This window comes from Acipenser ruthenus, chromosome 30 (assembly GCF_902713425.1).
Source record: "Acipenser ruthenus chromosome 30, fAciRut3.2 maternal haplotype, whole genome shotgun sequence".
In the NCBI taxonomy this organism is placed as follows: Eukaryota; Metazoa; Chordata; class Actinopteri; order Acipenseriformes; family Acipenseridae; genus Acipenser; species Acipenser ruthenus.
The window spans coordinates 13,617,456-13,636,886 of record NC_081218.1 but is presented as its reverse complement, the minus strand read 5'-3'; the positions used below and the strand labels follow the sequence as shown (position 1 = coordinate 13,636,886).

Sequence of the window (19,431 nt, the reverse complement as noted above, 5' to 3'; positions counted from 1 at the left end):
CCTGTTGTAAAAAAAACAAAAACATTTAAAATCCATTAAAAATCATTTCTTATCATAAATATAGCAATCTTTATTTTACATCAGCTTGTTTTATTTAAAAATTATAGATTTTACAGAAAAAGTTACAATCGAGCAAACAAAAAAATCAAAAGAATTATTAGACACAAAGGCAAAAATCAAGTGAAATTTAATTTGATCTTTTTTAAAGACGAACAGTGAAACATAAGCAATGTGCCTCTCAATGTTTTATTTAATTAATTATCAATGCCAGCAATTAAAAAAACAAACAAAAAAAAAAGATTATTATTATTTTTAATTTTATTGGTTGCATGTAATGTTGGGTATAGCGAAAAGCTTTGGTTACATGTATATATCTAAAGGCAGTTTGTGACTTGATGGCTGTGCACCCATTTTTTGCTCTTTTTTTCTTAATACAGTACATGTACAATAGCATAGCAGTTTGGGTAGAGCAACCCCAAACAAAGGTACAGTTTATCATGTACCTTTTATCTTTTATTAGCCTTTAATGAAACCAAACACCCAAACACAGCGAATTCAAATCAGAGTAGGCCATTTAAAAAATAAAACGAAAACTTCGGTGCAGTACATGCATGTCATAAATGTAACAAAACCAAAAAAGTCAACATTTAAAATTCTGCTCTTCAAATAAAAAAAAGATGAGAAACAGGGCATATGCGAGGGCTACAGAACTTTGTACCAAATACATTTTTAACTAATGACAATTTGTAAAACTTTTATTTTTTGTGGTTCTAGAAGTAAGCATTTATGAAGCAATTTAATACTGATGAGTCACATTTTATACATGTATGTCAAACAAATTTGTTCAAGTAAAGGCATTGAATTCTGATGGACAACAGGAAGCACTTGAAACACATAAAGGGTAGCCAGAATTACTTTTTATAAATAATAAACACCTTCCTACTAGCATAACATTTTATATTCGAGATGTATAGTCCTGCTATAAATGCAGATAACCTTTTCCAGTTCAAAAATATTTTAAATCAAAACAGCATGTTGTGTCAGAAACCAGATCAACTAAAGAATTGCACTTCAAAATCATTTTTGTTTTTAAGTTGTTCTACTTGAAAATTTTCATTACAGGTTACAAAAAGATAACCCACTGGAAATTAACTATATGATGAAATGAAAAAGTTTTATTGGGTGTGAAGCCATTTTTTCCATTTTTTTTTTTTTTTTGTGATGTTGATAATGTTTGTTTTTGGGCCAACTGGTTTTTATAGGTGCTATATTTTTCAAGAATTCTTCCTGCAAGACAAAAATGAAAACATAAAAAAAGCTTTAAAGAATCTAAATCTAAAAAACCTGTTGATTCATCACTATTCAAAGAAGTCTTAATACATCATTTTCAACCGTGTTCTTCAGAGTTAAGTTTTGTGTGTGTGTGTGTGTGTGTGTAGATACTGGAAAAGGTTTGATCTGCAGTTTAACCATTTGAGAAAAACTACTGGATGCTTAATGTTTCACCTCAGGTCACACAAATGTTCATGAAATATTTGTGCAGTTATGAAAAGTTTTTAGAGCCGAGCATGTCAATGAACAATAGAAAAACAACATTTAGCTACCCATGTTTTATGATCTATTCTGGCAAAACCGCTTGAAATTCCTACAAGTGGCAAAACTGGGGGTAAAAAAACAACACAACACTTCCCCCATCTTCATTCTTATATACACCCTTTTCTATGTCGCAAGACATATTCAAAATATTGGCAAGATTACATTTTTAGTTACAGGGTTAGAATCGTGTTAAGCTCTGTTTTTTTAAATATATTTTTAATATTCTGGAGAGAAAAAAAAAAAACAGACGAGTCTAAATCGCCATTTATGACACCGAACAGCATTAATAACACGTTGTCAATTAAAATAAATGAGTACACCACATAATGAAGCTCATTCGGGTCACGTAGCAGCCAAAGCAATGCAAAAAACAAACAAAAAAATTATTTTTTTCTTTACCTTCTAATTACACTTCTACTACAAATCAGGCTTTCTTTTACTGTAAAGTCACGTTGAAGTGCAAGTGAGTGTGTGGCGGTAGAAGTCAGAACCCACGTGTCCCAGGAGTGAACAGCAGGGGTCATTTGTTCAGAGCTGCCTAGTTAAGAGTCTGTCTCTGGATGGAGAGGACTGGCATTCGAATAAACACACCAGTTATCCTTGTCAAAGCGTAACAACCCTTAAGGAGACAGACATTTGTTGAATGCTGTGAGAATTCTAGTTGAAAAAAATAAGTATGATCTGCATGTGCATCTTCAGACAATGTTCTTAGACAGTTATACAATGCATAAAAAACTATTATAATAAAAAAGGCCTGATTTAAAAAAAAAAAAAAAAAAAAAGTTTAAATGGATTAACGTAATTGCTTATCAAATGCTAAAAAAAGAGGTTAAATTAAATTTGCATTGTGTGGTGCTGAAAGTATACAAAGTCTATTTCTACTCTCCTCAGCAGGAGTAGGACTTGATAACTGTGTAAACCACCTTTCAGGTTTTTATTTTTTTATTTTTTTTATTTTTTTTTTGCTTTCCCTGCTCACAGATAAATCACAAAAGCTAAATTCAGACAGTAGCATAGTGAGAGAAAAAACAGAGAGTTCTTTCTTGACTTTGTTTAAAACCAGGAGTGCTATTCAGTTACTAAGGAGACAATGTTGGAAACGAGACAAATTGCACACGACAGTGATTGAAATAAATTATCTTCTTTACGTAATCCTCCTCCTCCTCTTCCTCTTGTATTCCTTATGATCCTCTTTTATGGTTTACATTCACTTGAGGAGAGTTCACATCTCCGAAATCACACACAAAAGTCACTAATGGTGGTTTTGCCCCTGCTGGTTGGAGACTGAGGCTGGGGGTTTGATTTTGAAGACGAAAATATGAAGGTGTGAGGCAATCTGATTGCAAACGCTGACACAGTAACGAATAAGATCGAAGAAGGATAAGACCTGTGGCAGAATAAAAACAGGTAAATGCAGGGGCAAAACAAATGCAAAAAAAAAATAAAGAAATCCACTCTAGTAGCAAACATACAGTATGTGTAACCTTGACCCAGTACATTAGATACAACACATGTTAATCCCAGCAAATAGAAACTGGTAAATTATATTCAGGCTTACATACATACATGAGTTAAGTGTCTGAGAAAGACAGCACTGTTTCTGGTACTGACACTGACCCCACATTCCTTCATGTTCCCACTACCTACCAGAGCAATCCACAGGACCAGATACTCATCAATAAAGCTGTTGAGATACTGGTCAAGGAAGAGCAGGCCTGGTCCTAGAAAGGCCAAGTCATGAAGGTGCATCTCGCTTTTTGTCATGTGTGCAACCTTACAACAGAAAAAAAAATACAAATACGAATAAGCAAGGCATTTTATTAGCAAGTTATTCCGTTTTTTTTTTTTTTTTTTTATTTGAACAACCCATGCACCAAAACAAGTACACTTACCACCAATTTGTTGGTTATTTTGGCCGACACAAAGCCAAATGCAAGGATGTAAAGACACGGGTGTTTTTCAAACAGCTGAACTGCAGATTTTTTGTAGATCATCATCGCAAGTACTATTACAGATCCTATGTGGAAGAAAGGTGAAAGTACACTTGTTCCCTGTAAAGCACAGCGATTAAAAAAAAAAAAAAAAAGAAAGAAAATTATTAAAATGACTCCTGTCTCGATTCATTGTTCATTCATTTTGGCTTATTCAAAACAATACAGAAACAGAACCCCATTTTTGCTCCCCTTTCAGCACTGCTGGTCGTACTGGGAAGTGAGGACTGAAATACGAACCTCCCAGAGCGGACTACACTGTCACTGCTTACCGCTGTTGTGGATCCATTTTTGCCGACGCCTCCGGTAAATATGACTCTGAAGTAATTTGTACAGGAAAAGATGGCGCCCACTACCGTACAAAGAGCAGGCAAGATTTTCATTTGGATGTTTAACACTGGAATCTTGGGAGGAGAGAAATGTATTAATAAAACAAACAAACAAGCCAACAGACACACCATAACACACTACAGTCGATAAAACAGGGGCGGCAAACCAATACAGTTGTTAAAGGGAAAAAAAAATAAACACACAAAACAGGTTAGCTGCCACCTCCAGCCCCAGCACAAGTTAATTGTGCCTGAAGATACGTCTGTATTTACAGACCCCGATCAGCACTAATCTTTGACTGCCTGATGTTATCGTAGATACATTAGTCTGTGAAACCAGACAAGTCTTTCAAATACAGCTGCGCTTACACCTTCTCCTACCTTACTTGCATTGGAAATCCTTGCTATCTTGGAGCAAAGTGAACCACAAAGAAGTTCACTTGTTTCTAAATAAGCAAATTCAAGCAAAGACACCTCCCCATGTCAAAACACTATCGTTTATCCAAAGTAATCGGCTAAGGCAAGTACTGCCAAGGATTCTTGCCCTACCACAGATTAGTAAAGGATCACACAACCAAACAGGTGCAAAAGTTACCATCTACTCTAAAACTTTTTCCAGTGTGATTACCGATCCTACATCAATAGACAAACCGTTTACTGCACTGAAAAACATTTTTACATCAACGTGCACCAACAAGAGACTCCTGACTCACTGCAACAACTTCTGTGTCTGCTTTTCAGTGCCAGTTATCCCGTTCGTAAAAATACAAGTAACGTATCAAATGAGGTCTCTTTCTCGCTCAACGCTGCACCCATGTTAATGTTAAGCTAGTTGTAAAGCACACAGGTAGTCTCTTCTAATGATCTAGACCAGGCTTCATCCTTTATCAATCTCACTGGAGTCGTCCTCACCCATGCATGAGTTACCATTCCCTTTATTAACACCACCAAATACAATAGCAGGAGGGCGAGGTTTATAAGTTTTAGGGCAGAGGTATGAAGATCCATTTAGATCATTAAAATAGAGCAGGGTTGGAAATAAGACTCCTATTGCATAGCAGTTTCACCCATTCCAGGTTTTACTACAAGCTTGATTAGCCCCAAGTGTATAGGTAGCAAGCTCACGTCTTATTAAACTCATAGTAAAACCAGTAATGGAGCAAACCATTACGCAATGGGAGTCTTATTGCCAATTCCTGTAGAGCCAATGGCCAAAACAAGCCTGCCTAAAATAATACATTTGAGAATATTCACTCACCAGGGACAGAATGGCGTTAAACAGCAGAACGAAGTCTCACACTAAATAGCATAAACCACTGGTCAATTACTCAATCGATTAACAGACTGTAGTAAAATGGAAAATAAAATAAATAAAAAGGGCAACATTGTATTAAAGAGTAATTGTTCATTAAATTACCGGTGATTGCCAAAAAGCTGATCCTCCAATGGCTGCCAGCAAATACATGATTATTATGAAGATTTGCACTTCAGTCACATCAATTCTGAGCGGACAAGAAAAGTAGAAACCAGAGCAGAATTAGAGACAAGCAAATAACAGGTTCTCACGACAGCATGCAGAGCAGACGCTGGTTTTCATGCACAGACTGGGAGCCAGAGCAATAAAGATGATAACTAAACTACCCTGCTAACCACACATTCCCAGGACTCAATGGGAAGGGACGTTCTCTTAAGCGTTCTGTGTGTGTGTAGTGCAAATGCTGTGAAGAAGTATCGCTTTTTAGATTCTGCTGGCAATGTATCACGCAGCTACAGTGTGTGCCTCTTTTAGACAATTCGGTTTTCGAGTTTCACGTCCCTGGAGATTGAAAGGGAACAGTCGTGGTTTGCAGATTCCCATAATGGTTTGTTCTCTTGTGTACGATCTCTAATGCACGGGCTACCAGAACCCCGAATCATTTACAACAGCTTTTCATTTTAGAAATATGTTGCAGTCAGCTGTTACCAACTGGCAGCGAGATTTAATAGCGATTTGAACAAAGAAAATTACTGTCCGAAGAGGCTTGACAAAGAATCAGGAACTATTTTTGATTTCAAGGGAAAAGTATAGAGGGACGGGCTGGGGCTATGACCATGTCCTACTTGGATAAGCCCAGGTCTGTGGTCACTCAGTACTAGGCAGGGCTACAATACAGCGGGTCCTCTTCAGAAAATCTCATCTTTGTTAAAATGTGTTAAATAAGGTTTAGTCTTTCTGGGTTGTATCCATGGAAGGACCTGAGCTTATATGCCATTTTCAAAATGCTCTCTAACTTCAAAACAAAAAGGTCCATCATATTAAAACGTGTATGTTTACTAAAGAAGTATAGAGTGCACTTTCACCTGTATTCTGTACAACCCCCTTCAGAAAAAGAAGACTGAAGATTGTTAGGGAGCAGGGCTCAGCTATCAGTATTGCTAATGAGCATTTAAAAATGTTAAATGGATTTATTTTTTAAACAAAAATATTGTCTCCCTTTAAGCAGTCTGTCCATGAAAAGGCGTCTTTGTCTCACTTGGCTACACGCTGCATGCCACTGTTGATTGGCTGGTTACTTATAATGGTTACCGTATCGTTCCAGAACCAAGGACCCACAGTTCCTGTCAAAATCTGTAATATTATAATACAGATCTGTGATTCTGAAACATCAAATCTGCGTGCGAGGGAGAGAAAAGTCATCGTTACAAACTTCATAAGCGATTATTACACCTCTACAGTGCAAAATCATTCCAGAGCAGACAGGCTCAAATTTATAGCTGCTCGATGGTACCAATAAATATGAGCTGGGCACCGTGCCTGTAGCATTGCAAAATTTAGATTTAATCAAGGCGAATCTTGAACCGGTACATGAGCTTGTTTTACTGGGGCTAGCAGGTTTCTTTTTAAGACCATTTCAGAGCTCTCTGAGCCATTCCAGGGTGCAAAGATGGAAACACGACTCCTATTGCATAGCAGTTTCACCTATTCCAGGTTTTGATGCAAGCTTGATTAGCCACAGTGTATAGGTATCAAGATCAGGTGTGTTGCCTTAAACTCACAGTAAAACCAGGAATGGATCAAACTGCTGGGCAATGGGAGTCTTACTGTCATCCCTGCAATCAGGCAGACCTGTGACCTCATAACAACAATCAGCTGATTCACCCCATCCCTCTCCTTTAAGGGTATTCAGTTAACACAGTGCTAACGAGTAGCTCTGCTTCAAAGTGCCTCAGCGATTTACACTGGCATTTACGAATCTACTCTCCTCTGAAACGGTAAAGAAACCAGTCAGCCCTGCTGTGGTCTCCGTGGACAGCTCCTGGTGGCCCCAGGCGCGGCTGAACACTGCGCTGGTTACTTACATTCCGAAGCGCAGCGTGCCCGACACGTAGGTCTGCCAGTGAGCGCAGTAGAACATGAACATCCCTGCGAAACAGCAGAAGAACATCCAGTCTGGGTTGGTTCCCAGCTGCACAGCAATACACGTCCCCAGGACCACAAACACTGCAGGGGACAGGAGCAAAAGAGCAAATCAGCACGGTCTCCACACGTGGAGTCAGCATGGACCGCGGGCGTTTCAAGAGGTAAACGCCATGCAGTGGATTTCAAAAGAAATGTCTGGCCGCTGTTTCTTTCTCAAGTGTAAATTCCCAATTAAAAGTTACAACAAAATACCTCATTTGAATATATTCTAGACCTTTATTCACAGCCTGCAGGACTCAGGTACCCTCGGGGTATTTCTTAATTTGCATGGTTGGGAAGTGAGCTAGTGGTTGGAATAAAAACCCGGACTGTGAAAAGCCTGGTGTTTGGATCCCCATGGACCGGAGCTAAACACCTACTAAGTCTCCACCTTCTCAGCTAATCCTGATCTGCACTTTGCCCAGTCTGTAACATAGGCAGGTAAAGCCGGTGTTCGTTTTCCTTCTCGCCAGTCCCTCTGAATAAACATTTCCTGGTAATCTCTCAGGCCAGCAGATACAGGTTACTAAGCAACCAGTCGAACAAAAAAAAAGGATAACCACAACACTGAAACATGTACAACACTGCTGTGACTGTATCATGAACTTCATCAAATCAACACTGTTTTTATTCTATAGCGTTATTATACGAGAATTATCTAAACCTTCTATCGTGTGGGGGTATTTTAGCTATCTATATTATTGTGAATGACCTTCATATGCAAAATAATTGCCAAACCACCGGAATAATATTGTCAACCTTGTGGGGGCTGTAACGTCGCTGTCAGCCCACACAGGTCACCTTACCCAAGAACAGGTGCGGAAATACAAATATAAAACTGAAGCGGTGATGCAGTGAACTCAGCTACCAGCAAATGCCCAGTCTCTGTCTCTCACACACACAGAACAATACAACAGTGATACATATAGTACATTTTAAGTTCAGGGATGGAAATAAGACTCCTATTCCACTACCTGTGGACAGAGAATCGCAGCCATGGTCGAAGAGCTCGCCCAGAGGGGAACTGCTATTGGTTCGCCTCGCCTGCTTTCCGTCTATAGCGTCCAGCGATTGGTAGATAAAAAGCCCCACAGCGCACGACAGGTATGCCCACAAAGGTGCCTAAAAAAAAGAAAAAAAACAAACACAAGATATGAATGTCATTTAGCTAGCTTAAAAACACTCAATCACGATTCTGGCCATAAAAACAGAAGAAACTATTTCAAAGTAGACCTTATTTAGGTTTTTTTTCTTGAAATACATAAAATACACCCAAACTGTACAACACATCATAAACAGCAGGATGCAGAATCCTCAGTCCAGGTTATACTGTGTTGTGAGACAGTTCTGCTACATATAAAAATCAAGAGGCTCTGATTTTGAGGCAAGCCCAAAGCCAAGTATTAATAATTCCTCCTTTGCTTGTTTTATGCCTTTAACACTGCCTTTATTCATCTCTGAAAATGAGCCTTGGATTTGGCTCAGGATGCCACCAGGCAATTCAATACTGAGGCATTCTGAGTGACCTTCAGTCGCTTACTAATCCATGTGTAAACTATTACTGGATGACAAGGAGCCTGGGAGGACATTCCACATGTTCACATGCCGACTGCGCTCCCAGTCCAGGAAACAGGAGGCTTAATGTGAGCCACTGTATTAGATTACAGGGAGCAGCAGCCTTTATAATATCGGAATGCGGACCAACAAAGAAAAACCGAACAATACCTTCCTAAAGAAAGACTATGAAGATAAAGACTACTGCAGGAGTCTGTGCGTACAGGATCTACTTTCACTGAACTACCTAACTATATGTTTCGACTGATTAGACAAGTAGCTGGAGAGATAGCATGTGTAATTAAACAAGCGGGCCAAAAGTCTGAACTGGATTCCCCGGTGCTTCCAATCTGTTCTAGATCTGTTCTAAACTGAAGAAACTTCACAGTCTAGTAAACCAAACTGACCCATAAAGTAACAAAATAAATAAATCTACTTCTGGAGTTTAAACAGGGATCTGAAAAGCAGACGTGGAGAATTTTAGCCGCGCCCTGCAGGAGACAAACGTTTCAGCTGGTGCCTTGTAATGATCGTTACTCTAGCGAAGGCACCTGTCAAAGCCTTTGGATTTTACCTTAGATTGTGAGCGTTTCTAAAAGCACTGGATGAAGGCAGCCCCGGCTAGTCCCTACCTGCTCGGTGGCGGTGGGGCAGTAATACACCAGCACCAGGGTGGTGAAGATGTTGGTGACGAGCCCGACGATGGTGATGAGGTTGGGAGCGATCCAGACGGGCACACGGGCCACCAGCCACTCCCAGTAGCACTGCATGATGGGCTCCAGCAGGGAGCGGCCGGCACTACGGTACCGGTGCTCATCCAGCCTCTTCAGCTGGTGCCGGGACAGGGGCGGAGAGGGCAGCTGGACCAGCTTGCTGAGGACACATCCTCCTCCCTCTCCCCCTCCTCCCGGGGCCGGCCGGCAGACAGTGTCCATGTGCCGGTCCGAGTCCCGGCTCCGGAGCCTCGCCGATCTGTGCCCGCTCATCGAGAGCTCCCGACTGGATACAGAGTCCTCGCAGTAGGGCCCCCTGCTGGACAGCTGGACAGGCTCCACAGTGCAGTGGCAGACAGATCCTTCAATCAGACAAAGAACAGGGCTTACACAGACGTTCCAATACCCGACATGCTATACTTGCCAACACTATAGCTGTATAGAGAGTAATGCTCTGCAGCATTGCTTTGTTTGTACTGTTAATCACAATCAGGATTTTATATTGCATGTTAACGCTTTGAGGCTCTTTAGGAGCCCAGCTCAGTCTCCAGTTCTGAATCCAAGCACTCCTGGATGGAGCTGAAGAGGCTGGCGAAAGAAAATTAAAGAGTCGTGCAAAAAACTAGCTTTGACAAGCAAAGGACGTCAAACTGAATTGTAATGACGATCACACCAAATGGGCGTCAGCACTCACGATCTTCATGAAAAGTATACACTTCGCTTTCATAATGGGAAAAAAAAAAAAAAAATGCATTGAAAGTTGGTTTACTTAAATAACCAGTAACAATGATCCTTAACGAGGAGTGTCTGGCCACTAACACGAGCGCACTTGCACACTGCACGTACAAAGCAATGCAAGCTGCTGCAGAACATTCCATACATGCATCAACTAAGCCTTTACAAAACATATGACACTTAACACGACTCAGTGGGAATTGGATGACGTCATTAGAAAACTATACAGCAGACATACAAGGCTAATGCAGATGATTACTGGCAAGACAGGACTAAGCAGAGGAAATCATGATCTACATTTCTGCTTGAAACATTTTCATTCAAACACTCATTAAAAAGTACAGCATCTCGGACTAGCTTGTGAGAATATTGGACAGGTATGTGCATCACAAGGATGGGAATATGAGTCCTATTGCATAGCAGTTCCATTCCAGGTTTTACTACGAGTTTGATTTGTCACAGTGTATAGGCAACGAGCTCAGGTGAGTTTTTTATAAACTCATAGTAAAACCTGGAATGGAATAAAACTGCTATGCAATGGGAGCCGTATCCTGGCTGCATTCTAGACCAAACACATTGCTAGAACTTGGTTCAAACTAAAACATGGATTGTTAATTCTCCCTGGGATCAGGATTGAAACAGAGGCGTGCAATAGACTGCAGGTACAGGGCGCAGGTGGGCCACTGCGCAATGTTGAACAGAAGCCCAACGATCGCTTTCCCTTTTGAGAAACGAAAGTTGGATAAAATGCGACCTTTGAGCCGTTCTGCCTTAAAACGAACGCCCCCAGCAATTACAGTAAAATAAAAAAGTCTCACTTCTGTTCCCGGTAGCCGGCGTGTCACTGCAATATAAAGACACACACAGCGGAACCCGCTATTAACACGTCACTTCTGTAGTGACTGTACAGCGTGTAATGTGAAGATTACTACTATCTATCAGGACCGGGTGAAACACACTGTGAAACACGCATCTGCTAAAAGTATTTAATTATAACAGCACGTCTTTAGGGACCCCATTATTATCTCTTTACAAAAGGGCAAACCGTGACAGCGACGCAATCCATGACAGAACATGACAAACCGCAACTGGGTTTGAGAAATCAGATATTTGTCAAGGGCAGAGCACTTACATAACCAATTCTTTGCTCGATTAAAACAACCATATTAAATGCAAATTGCAGCATACACATGTTATAATATACCGGTACATAACAATGACCGATGATGTTATTAAACCTAACGCTACCCCTGTCAAATGTCAAATGCTTACACAAGCGTCCCAACAACACTGTCCCCCCTCAGAAAACACACAAACACCAGTCAAAGATACGCACACAGCTGTCAATAATTAAAAGTTAATCGCACGCTGTTTGTTTACCTTATATTATTTTATAATCTTCCAGAAACGGCCCAAAGCTCCGACCTCTCCCAGTGGGGGCTTTCCGATCCAACAGCAATGTAACGCGAATCCAATTTATCCCAGACCCCGCCGGCCACGTAAACTACAAAGCAGGGTTAGGTGCAAGAGTATCGCCCGGGCAGATAAGCCGTTGAACCGCTGGGGAAAGGAGGGAGCTCCCCTCGGCTCCGGGAGGGTAGTTTCAGCCGGACTGAGAGACTGGCTGACACCGGATAAAAAATCGCCAGCACAACGTCAGTCAGGCAAGCGGAAGGCTCACTGTACTCGCTTCCGTCGCACCCCGGAGGACCGATACCAAGCGCAGCCGGCTGGGGGCGCTAGAAAGAGCCGCCGTGCGTCTGTCTGAACGTGCTGTGGTGGTAGCACAGGGAGGATGGGTTGCAATTTTAATTTCTGTAGCCTGGCATTACAGTTGAGATAAAGCTTTAGGGTTGGGCGTTTTGTAGGGGTTTTAAAACAGCCCTGCCCACAGCCAGAGAGGTGACGACTATAATAATACGTATATATTTGACTAAGGTGTGCCTCTGGGTAACTGTGACACTGAAGCAGGTTGTCTAAAAACAAACACAGTTCGTTGTAACGATGTGACTGTTTTTTTTTTATTAGGTCTTTATAAGATATTTAAAAACGTGAGCTTTAGAATTTATTGCTGTATGGTTAAACGGAGCGCACTGGTTAGATCTCAGATTTAATCTTGCCTTCTGCTGGGGCCGGTTTTTCAAAACGTAATGATCCGGATTTTGAATTCCTAGATTTTGTGATCGCGATTCATTTAAAAACAAAACGAATTTCGTAAGCATAATTATTTGGAATGTGGATACACGTAATCCAGCAATGACATTTTCTGGAAAAAAAAAAAAAACAGATCAAAACGATCCAGATAAAAGAACGGGCCATGGTGCTTAATTTAAAAAGTTAATAAACCAGAAAGTTAGTTTTCGAGTGCTGCTTTATCAATTTTTCACTTAACTGTTTTAGCTGTTGTTGTAAATTTGTATTCATTCTATTTGTTTTAGTTCCCCACCGTGTGTAAACTGTTCAGGCTTTTCAGGTGTCAGGTTTAAGTTTCGTTTCTTCCAAAGCACTTTGCCTGTGTCCCGCCCATAACGTATTTTTTGCCTCACTGTTTTACCGCACGGTCCGCACCCCCTTCATTTACATTTGCATCTCACACTGAAGCAGCAGCACAGATGGCGTATTCTAACCCAGAAAGCCTCTTTCGAGAAGAACTGAGCTGTCCTATCTGTTTACAGCTCTTTTCCGAGCCGGCTATGCTCCCCTGTGGTCACAACTTTTGTGCTTCATGTATCGAGGGAGTGATTGAAGGAGAAGCTGGGAGAGGACAGCACACCTGCCCTGAATGCCTGAGTGAGTACAAGGGGAAAGCTGCGCTGCGGAGAAACGTCCAGCTTTGCAGTATTGTGGAGGGATTCAAAGCCAGTGAGAGCCCCTCCTCTCCGGTGCTCTGTGATATGTGCTTGGAGACCCCACACCCAGCTGTCAGGACATGTCTCAAGTGCGAGATCTCAATGTGTGCTCTCCATTTAAAACCGCATTTGGAAAAAAAAACATTTGAAAGCCACGCCTTGGTGGAGCCCAAGTCAGAACTCGGTATCAACGCATGCCCAGTGTATGAAGACATTGGGAATTTTGGCTGCTCTGAGGACAAGTCCTGCGTCTGCATCTCATGCACCATCAAAGGTAAGCTGAAGAAAAAAAATCTAATAAAAGCTTGTTCTGAAATGAAGGGTGGACTACAGTCCAAGATTAAAATAATGACAGAGAAGCTGAACCTATCGCAGAGCTTCTTAGAGAAGGGGCACATTCATGGAACCTCAGTTAAAGCTGCCAGTGTGGAAAATGGCAAAACCGATCATCCTGAACTGAAGTTGGACCTGGAATCAGAGATGATAAAGAAAATCCATCTAGCAGAGAGCCTTCTCCAGAAGGGGGAAAAGAATAAAGCCTCGGTGAAAGTTTCAAGCGCAGAATTGAAACAGAACGTGTCAGGCCTGTTCGACCGCATCGCTCAACTTGTTTGCACTTACAAAGAAAAGATGCTAAATATGATAGAAGAGGAACAGTGCTACCTTGTGGGCAGTCTGGAGCGCAGCACTGACTATATTACAAAGCAACAACATCTCTGCAAAGAGATCCAGCAGCAAGCGGACTCTATCTTGGCAGAAACCGATCAATTCCAGTTCATTCAGAATTACCAGCAAATCCAGACAAAACTAAAAGCAGCACTGGAAACCCCTTTAAATGAGAAAGACGTTACGAGTCAAACGATGCACAATAAGAAACTCCTTGAAAGTCTGGAAAGGACGTTTGTCGAGTTTCAAGCTGAAATTAGAGAGTCACACCAGGAGCTGAAGGTTTTGATTTACCCCTCAGAGCTCACACTAGACCCGCACACAGCCCACTGTTCGCTGTCTCTCTCTGAGGATCTCAAGACTGTCAGATACACTGCTACGAAACAGCCTTACCCCCAGCTCCCAGAGAGGTTTGATCATTGGCGCCAGGTCCTGTGTTTCCAGGGCTTCTCATCTGGAGAGCATTACTGGGAGGTGGACGCTGGGGAGGGCTTTTGGCATGTGGGAATCTGCTACAAGAGCATGGCAAGGAAAGGCAGCGGTACAGACTCTAAATTAGGGTGCAATAAGGCATCCTGGACTGTTGAGTTGCATGGGAAGCTGTCTGCTTGGCATAAGAATGTGTGCACTCGCCTTGAGGTGTCCACTCAGCCCGTCAAGCTTGGAGTGCACTTAAATTATGATGCCGGGACTGTGACATTTCTCAATGTGTCTGACAAACAGACCCATCTGCACACATTTAGAGCACGATTCACCGAACCAGTTTATCCAGCGTTCTGGATCCAATCTGGCACAGCAACATCTTGGATAACTGTAAGAAGTACTACAGACAGGGACTTTCGAACATATGCAAATATTAACTAGCGAAGTCAGTAGCATGCCCAGGAACAAACAATGATGCAATCTATTATGCAAAATGCAAAGTCTGGTTAACATGCTCTCCATAGGCTAGCGTGCGTAATGCAAACCAACAAATCCACAGCACAGCTGCCAAGGGGAAGAATGAAGTCAGTTATTTATTTATTTAATTTGTATTTATTTAGAGAAGCTTTTGGAAGCTAATCGTTCAGATTTATAAATAAGAAACATTAGTTTTGGTTTATAAAGATTTCATCTTGTGCCTGTGCAGTTTTGCTATTAAAACAATCGAAATCACGATATTAGAGCGCTGCTTGTCCCAGGTTTCGCGTTACATGCAGCAAGAGTCGTTTTGCCGATGGCAGCTGTGTCATGACAACGGGTGACGTCAGTGCGGTTATTAGGAGCGGCATTGTTAAAGAAGGCTGCCCCTCCCGTTTGAAGGTGCTTGATGGAAGCAATGCAACCGTTTCAGAGCCGTCATTTTATTCTTTAGCTGTTTTTAACTTGTGCGCTCTTGCTTCCTGCTCCCTGTGAGTGGTGACATGGAGGGACGAGTGATTTTGAGAAGGTGCATCGCAGAAACAGGATTGTTCATTCTGCAAAGTCAAAGAACGAGCACAGACATACAGTACTCTACACACCTGAGGTCAATTACAATTGAAATTGTGCATTTTGTAATTGGGTGTAATTATAATGTAATTGAAATTGAACCTTGGCACACCTGTGTAGTTGTAAAATTGTAATTATACCAGATACAGTAATCAACTGATTCTAGTTCAATTACGCATTGATTTGTCATTCGATCATTGTTCTTGTATTTTCAACCACCTCTGGTGACCTCATGTGTTTGAAAACAATTCAAGTTACGGTATATAGTGTGTTTCTGTATTGTTGGTTATTTGGAATAAATAGAGTAAACATGTCAATGTGTGTAGTCGTTTATGTAACTTTTTAGTATAATTGTAATTGAACACAATTAGCATTGCAGTTATTATTGTGATTTCAGCAAACGATTCTGCTGTCATTGTAACTGGCCCAGGTCTGGTACTGTATGCTGTTTATTGTTTACTGTAGTGTGTGTATCATTTCTGATTTGTGTATATTATTCTGACCAAACAAACGTTTTGTTCTGGAGACATTCATCCTGTTAATGGTCCTGATAACATTTCTGTGTTTTGATTTTCAGAAATCTGATAATAAAAAGTTTGAATAGTCTTCAATTAACTAACCTATTAGACACACACACACACACACAGACATATATAACGCATCATTATATCGACGCTCAAGGAGAGTAAACAGACTTTGCTTCTATAGGTGCAGATATTCTCACACACAGACGTTCTCTGTCCCAGAACCCTGTATATAAATCTATCTACTGCTGATCTGTTTCTACCTGTTTGACCAGTCCCAGTTTGGACCTGCACTACCCCACAAATCAGATGCACATGTGCACAAAGAATAGCTCATTCACAGCCTTGATTATTTGTAGACCTTACTGAACTGCACATAAAGGAAATGCACACAATGCCATCTAGAGCTAAAGCTGTTCTACTCCACTCTGGCTTCACAGTCTTTTCATTCGGCTCAGGGTGTTAAACAGTCAGGGGACAGATTTCTTGAGATTGATTCTGTTCATGATTAAAGCACATAGGAGCCCTTCAATCTGAAAGTTTCTTCATTGCTTTTACAAAACAGGGGTGCATACTTTACACGGGAGCAGAAGCTTGGTTAAGCGTTCACAAAATATCTTACACAATAAAACGCATGTAATTTGTCCCTTCTTGCATACCATCAGACTTCCTTAACTTGCAGCCACTCCCTCTGCGTTTTGTGCAGCTGGTTCCTGCTGTTAGTTTACCTTCACTTTCGTCTTCTCCTACTTGCGTACGCTACAAGGAACAGCAACATGGCTCAGTCTAAACCACAAAGTCTCTTTCGAGAAGAACTGAGCTGTCCTATCTGTTTGCAGCTCTTATCCGAGCCGGCTGTGCTCCCCTGTGGTCACAACTTTTGTGCTTCGTGTATCGAGAGAGTGATTGAACGAGAAGCTGGGAGAGGACAGCACACCTGCCCTGAATGCCGGCATGAGTACAAGGGGAAAGCTGCACTGCGGAGAAACTTCAAGCTTTGCAGTATTGTGGAGGGATTCAAAGCCAGTGAGAGTCCCTCCTCTCCGGTGCTCTGTGATATGTGCTTGGAGACCCCACACCCAGCTGTCAGGACGTGTCTCAAGTGCGAGATTTCAATGTGTGCTCTCCATTTAAAACCGCATTTGGAAAAAAAAAACATTTCAAAGCCACGCCTTGGTGGAGCCCACGTCAGACCTCAGTGCAAGGAAATGCTCAAAGCATGACGAAGCTGTAAAGTATTACTGTTTTGAGGACAAGTCCTGCATCTGTGTCTCCTGCACCATTGAAGGTGAGCACAAGAATCACAATGTGAAAAGCTTCAAAACAGCCCATTCTGAACTGAGGATAGAACTGGAATCAAAAGTGAAAAAAATTACAGAGAAACTTAAACAAGCAGGAGGCTTCTTAGAGAAGGCGAGACAGAACGAAACCTCAGTTAAAGCTGCCAACGCAGAACTGAAGCAGAATGCATTGGACATTTTTAACAACATCATTCAACTTGTGAACAAGTACAAAGAACAGATGACGGAAATGATTGAAGCAGAACAGCGCCTCCTTGTGGACAGTCTGGAGCACAGCACCGGCAAGCTCACTGAACAGCATCATCTCTTCAAGGAGATCCAGCAGCAAGCTGACTCTGTCTTGACTGAAACTGATGAATTCCTGTTCATTCAGAAGCACCAGGAAATCCAGACAAAACTCACAGAAGCGCTGGAGAAACCTTTTACTGAACCTGATGAAAAAGACCTGAACAAGAGAAAACTCTTTGAAGATCTAGAAAATAAGTTTGTTGAATTTCAAGCTGAAATGGGAAAGGCACATCAAGATCTGAAGGTTTTATTTCTCTCTTCAGAGCTCATACTAGACCCCAATACAGCTCATCCTAAACTGATGCTTTCTGATGATCTCAAGACTGTCAGATACACTGCTACAAAACAAGCTTACATTGACCACCCAGAGAGGTTTGATCACTGGCGTCAGGTCCTGTGTTTCCAGGGCTTCTCATCTGGAGAGCATTACTGGGAGCTGGACACAGGGGAAGGTTACTGGCATGTGGGGATCTGTTATAAGAGTATGGGTCGGAAAGGCAGTGGTACAGATGCTGAATTAGGGTGCAATGCTGCATCCTGGACTCTTAAATTCCATGATGAGCTCTCTGTTTGCCATAACAATGTGGGAACACCCCTTCAGGTGTCCACCCAGCCCACCAGGCTTGCAGTGCACCTACATTATGATGCAGGGACTCTGACGTTTCTCAACCTAACTGATAAACAGACCCGTCTGCACACATTCAGAACAAGATTCACTGAACCAGTTTATCCAGCGTTCTGGATTCAGTCTGTTACATCCACATCTTGGATAACTGTAAGAAGTCGTTTCAAGGATAACGTCCCTAAACATAGACAGGAAACATAAGGAACACAACAAAGCAAGTTTAAAACAGCACACACGTCTTATTCATGTCCTTGCTGTTGATATGTGTGTTTCTGATATAGCTCCTTTTATATAAGGGTTGGGTACCTCTCCATTTAAATTAAAAGTAATGACCAGTAATAAAAATTGTGGGGCCAGGCAATGTTTAATATTGTGTAAATTCTATTGTTATTCTTATTGTTTTCTTTGTTTTTGTTTTATTGTATATATATAAATGCAAGTCTGAACACTATGACCTTAATACTTGCAAACATGCAGCCTTTCCCCTAATCTAAGTGCTTGGCACTGCATTTACAGTTTCTTTTACTATTTCAAATGTCTTGAAGTTGTGTAGTTATTCCAGGAACGAGGAAATACATTGTATCTACATTTGCTTTCAATGAGTAGCAATTGCGTCTTCTTTTGTTTATTTCCACTGTTAAAACGGCTCCTTAAATAATGTCAGATTTTAAATTGTTCAATAAAAAAAAAGCTTTGTTCATTGATTGTCGATTTCTATACATTATGTTGGAGATTTATAATATACTGGTTTGTTTCAGTGCACAACACTACACGGATTCAAGTGGGGGAGAAGCCAATGTGACTGAAGCAGCTCACCTGTAAACAAATAGGACTCAGCTAAACATGTATTTATAAAACGTTTACAACAAAAATATATATTCAAATATAAGTGACTAATTTTCATGCAAAGGGTAAATCACCATTTGAAGATGTAATTCCTTATCCTGCCATTAGAGGACACTGTGAGACAAGGCGAGATGCTTCACAATCCTGCTGTAGCGCTCGAGTTACCAGCTATCCATCACATCCATTGCCTGTGAGCAATCTGGTCATGTTAGTCTGCAGAACAACAGAAGAACGAAGTACACACGCGTGTCAGTTATTTTGTTATTTTGGTGTGTGTGTGTATTTGAACATTGTTATGTGGAATAGTGTAGCTTTACTTATCTTCAAATATATTACCTTGTCGTGTTAGCGGTCGGCGTCACTATAGCAGCATTACCCGACTGTCTGATCTGTCGTTACAAAAAAAAAACGACATATACAAAATGTATTTTTAACAGGCACAGAATAGCGGGTATTGGTTTCAAATGTAAAACACCACGCAATGTTAAAAAGTCTCGTACAAAGA

General features: G+C 41.3%; 2 protein-coding genes and 1 pseudogene across 3 annotated transcripts; 2 read left to right on the top strand and 1 right to left on the bottom strand.

Annotated features, from left to right (window-relative positions):
* Positions 1–69: 69 nt before the first annotated feature.
* Positions 70–12,156, bottom strand: LOC117397021 (choline/ethanolaminephosphotransferase 1-like). Of its 2 annotated transcripts, none has more exons than XM_034911383.2 (9): positions 11,738–12,156; positions 9,542–9,984; positions 8,330–8,477; positions 7,256–7,397; positions 6,483–6,567; positions 3,860–3,991; positions 3,489–3,647; positions 3,244–3,369; positions 70–2,983 (listed from the first exon to the last, which is right to left on the bottom strand). In XM_034911383.2, exons 2-9 carry the CDS (start codon positions 9,893–9,895, stop codon positions 2,849–2,851), a joined length of 1,281 nt encoding a protein of 426 aa, XP_034767274.2. In that variant the 5' UTR covers positions 9,896–9,984; positions 11,738–12,156; the 3' UTR covers positions 70–2,848. The 2 variants fall into 2 exon arrangements, with proteins under 2 accessions (XP_034767274.2, XP_034767272.2); XM_034911381.2 differs by lacking the exon at positions 6,483–6,567 and adding an exon at positions 5,334–5,418.
* A 95-nt stretch (positions 12,157–12,251) lies between these two features.
* On the top strand, positions 12,252–15,659 carry LOC117395027 (E3 ubiquitin/ISG15 ligase TRIM25-like). Its single transcript, XM_033993870.3, has one exon. It carries the CDS (start codon positions 12,970–12,972, stop codon positions 14,734–14,736), a length of 1,767 nt encoding a protein of 588 aa, XP_033849761.2. The 5' UTR covers positions 12,252–12,969; the 3' UTR covers positions 14,737–15,659.
* Positions 15,660–16,072: 413 nt separating this feature from the next.
* Positions 16,073–18,773, top strand: LOC117395035 (E3 ubiquitin/ISG15 ligase TRIM25-like; annotated as a pseudogene).
* Positions 18,774–19,431: the final 658 nt, after the last annotated feature.

Coding starts and splice junctions, on each gene's coding strand:
- LOC117395027 (XM_033993870.3), top strand. CDS start 12,970: ATGGCGTATTCTAACCCAGAAAGCCTCTTTCGAGAAGAACTGAGCTGT.
- LOC117397021 (XM_034911383.2), bottom strand. CDS start 9,895: ATGAGCGGGCACAGATCGGCGAGGCTCCGGAGCCGGGACTCGGACCGG. Junction 3,648..3,859: donor AAAATGGATCCACAACAGCG/GTAAGCAGTGAC, acceptor TGTGCTTTACAG/GGAACAAGTGTACTTTCACC. Junction 3,370..3,488: donor AAATAACCAACAAATTGGTG/GTAAGTGTACTT, acceptor TTCTGTTGTAAG/GTTGCACACATGACAAAAAG.